The following is a 2496-nucleotide window of genomic DNA, read 5'->3' as shown; positions in this document are numbered from 1 at the left end:
ATTTTTCCCCTCCCTCCCCACCCCGGCCTCCCTCATGGACCCTTGAAAACTTAGAAATTATTATGTTTTCATATCTCTCCCTGTCTGACGCCCCTTCACCCACTCCAAAAAATTTTTTTTGGTAAAAAATAATCCTTATGAATTTACTTATGCATTTAATAGGATTCAGTGTCTGACTTTGCCACTTAGATGCTATATACATTTGGGAAAGTCACTTTGGGGTTTCAGTTTTCTCATCTGTAAAGTAAGGATAAAAATATAGCTACCCCATAAATTTATAAGGACAATTTAATTAATAAAGTTGCCAAAGGAGGCATGGTGTCACAAAGGGGGTTGTGGTAGTTATATAATATGTTGTTAATTTGAGATTATTACGAGTGACGGGGTGGAGTCTAGCCTGTCAATCATTGAACAGCCCAGGAGGCCTCTGTGTGGGCATGGTCTTCCCTTCTGGATTCTGGGAAATCCTCCCTGGAATTTTTCCTCCACAGAGGTGGGAAACACTCTCTCTTTAGACTCACTCCTTTGGAGACTCTGTACTGACAAGGTTCTTTCCCTGCAAGACATTATCACGGAGGCTGACCAATTCCTACGAGAGGGATTTTCTGCAGAAAGCTCTGGGCAAGGCATCTTTGACCTCTTTGTTCCTTAGACTGTACACCACAGGGTTCAGCAGGGGGGTGATGACAGTGTAAGTGACAGAGATGAGTCTGTCCTGCAGGGAATTTTGGGTTTGAGGTAGATGAAGGAGGTACAGCCGTAGTGGACAATGACCACAGTCAGGTGGGAGGCACAGGTGGCGAAGGCCTTTTTCCGGCCCTCGGCTGATGCAATCTTGAGGATGGTGGTGACAATCAAGACATAGGAGATGAATATCAGGACCATGGGCAGGACAAGGACACAAAGACTGATGAGCAACGTGATAAACTCCTTAATGGTAGTGTCAGCACAGGCAAGCCTCATTAGGGGCCGGATATCACAAAAGAAGTGGGAAATGATGTTGACATGACAGAAGGGCAGACTGAACACCGAAGACACTTGGATGATGGCTGTGCTCAGGCCAATGCTCCAGGATCCACTTGCCAAACACAGACAAGCCTTTTTGCCCATGATGACTGCATACTGTAAGGGGTTGCCGATGGCCACATAACGGTCATAGCCCATGGCTGTGAGCAGGAAACAGTTATTGACACCAAAAGTGAGATAAAAGAAGAGCTGAGTGGCACACTCTGGAAGGGAGATGGCTTTTTGGGGGATCAGGAGACCGGAGAGCATTCGGGGGATGATGGCCACAGTATAACAGGTCTCAGAAAGGGACAGCACACTCAGAAAGAAGTACATGGGCGTGTGCAGTGGACGGCTGAGGTGAATAGCTGTCAGGATGATAGCATTGCTGGCCAGAGTCAACAGGTATAAGACCAGAAAGAACACAAATAGCGCAAGCCGAGGCCGCCACCCAAAAATGGAGAAACCTTCCAAAGTAAACTCTGTAATAGCTGTAAAATTGAGTCTTGGCATCGGGGGAACTCTGGATCTGAAAGAGATGAAATCAGAAGTCTAAGCAGCCAACCTGAAAACAGGCATGTGTAAGGACCAAAAAGGATATAGTACTGAATTTGAGAAGTCCTCAGACACTGAGCTGCCTGGGACGGGGTCAGATATAGTCAGAGACACTGTTGTGCTTTCTGGAGGAGAGTCTCGCCCGTGGCAAAGGATATGCTGTCACTTGAAGTCAGTCTTCTTTTTTCAGCCTTCCTTTTGATGGCACCAACGTTCCGTGCATAGTAATACCTAAGTGTCTCTTCTACATTTGAATGTAGTTTTTGCTTCTATTTTCTAGTCTCTTGATAAGCAAAATAAAGTCTCTGAAACCTTTTCAGGGTAGAAATTACAAGAAATTATTTTTAAAACATAAATTATTTAAGTTTACAGGAGTCTCTGCCTTTAATCATAAAGTTGGCTGGTATTCTTTGCTCAATCCACGTGTCTCCATTTGCTCATCTAGAAGATCGAAAAAACTAATAATAGCTGTTGCATAGGGATTATACAAATTGCTGTAAGTAAATTGTGTAGCACGATTATTGATGCACAGCAGACAAACAACATATTAAATTCCAGCTTTCCTCCGTGTATTTGTCCTAACTATCCCGAATCTTTATAATCTGAGTTCTACTAGTATTTTTGTATACCTACTCTTTGAAGTTTTAGAAAGAAAATATGTCAGTTAGGTACCCAAAGTATTCCTGAATCAATCCTGGTCCTTTCTATTGCCCCATAATCCTGTGAAAGTTAGACAATAAGAGAGGAAAATGGAAGAAGAATGAATACATTTGGATTATGGTTAGGGGAAGAATATTGAATATACCATGCACTGCCAAGATAAAACAAGATTTCTGTCTTGGAAGAAATGCAGCCAAAGTTCTTTGTAGAAACGCGATGGCAAGATTTCATTTTTTTGGTTTTGGACATGTCTTCAGGAGAGATTGACCACAAGTG

At 43.0% G+C, this 2496-nt stretch overlaps 1 protein-coding gene across 1 annotated transcript; it reads right to left on the bottom strand.

Annotated features, from left to right (window-relative positions):
• Positions 1–589: 589 nt before the first annotated feature.
• Positions 590–1518, bottom strand: LOC142437145 (olfactory receptor 10J4-like). Its single transcript, XM_075540431.1, is given in 2 exon segments — positions 590–720; positions 723–1518. Coding segments are annotated over 2 exon segments (927 nt in total).
• Between the last annotated feature and the right edge of the window lie 978 nt (positions 1519–2496).

Source organism: Tenrec ecaudatus, chromosome 1, assembly GCF_050624435.1.
Source record: "Tenrec ecaudatus isolate mTenEca1 chromosome 1, mTenEca1.hap1, whole genome shotgun sequence".
Lineage (NCBI taxonomy): Eukaryota > Metazoa > Chordata > Mammalia > Afrosoricida > Tenrecidae > Tenrec > Tenrec ecaudatus.
Note: the sequence above shows the minus strand (reverse complement) of the source record. Positions and strands in the feature narration are given on the sequence as shown.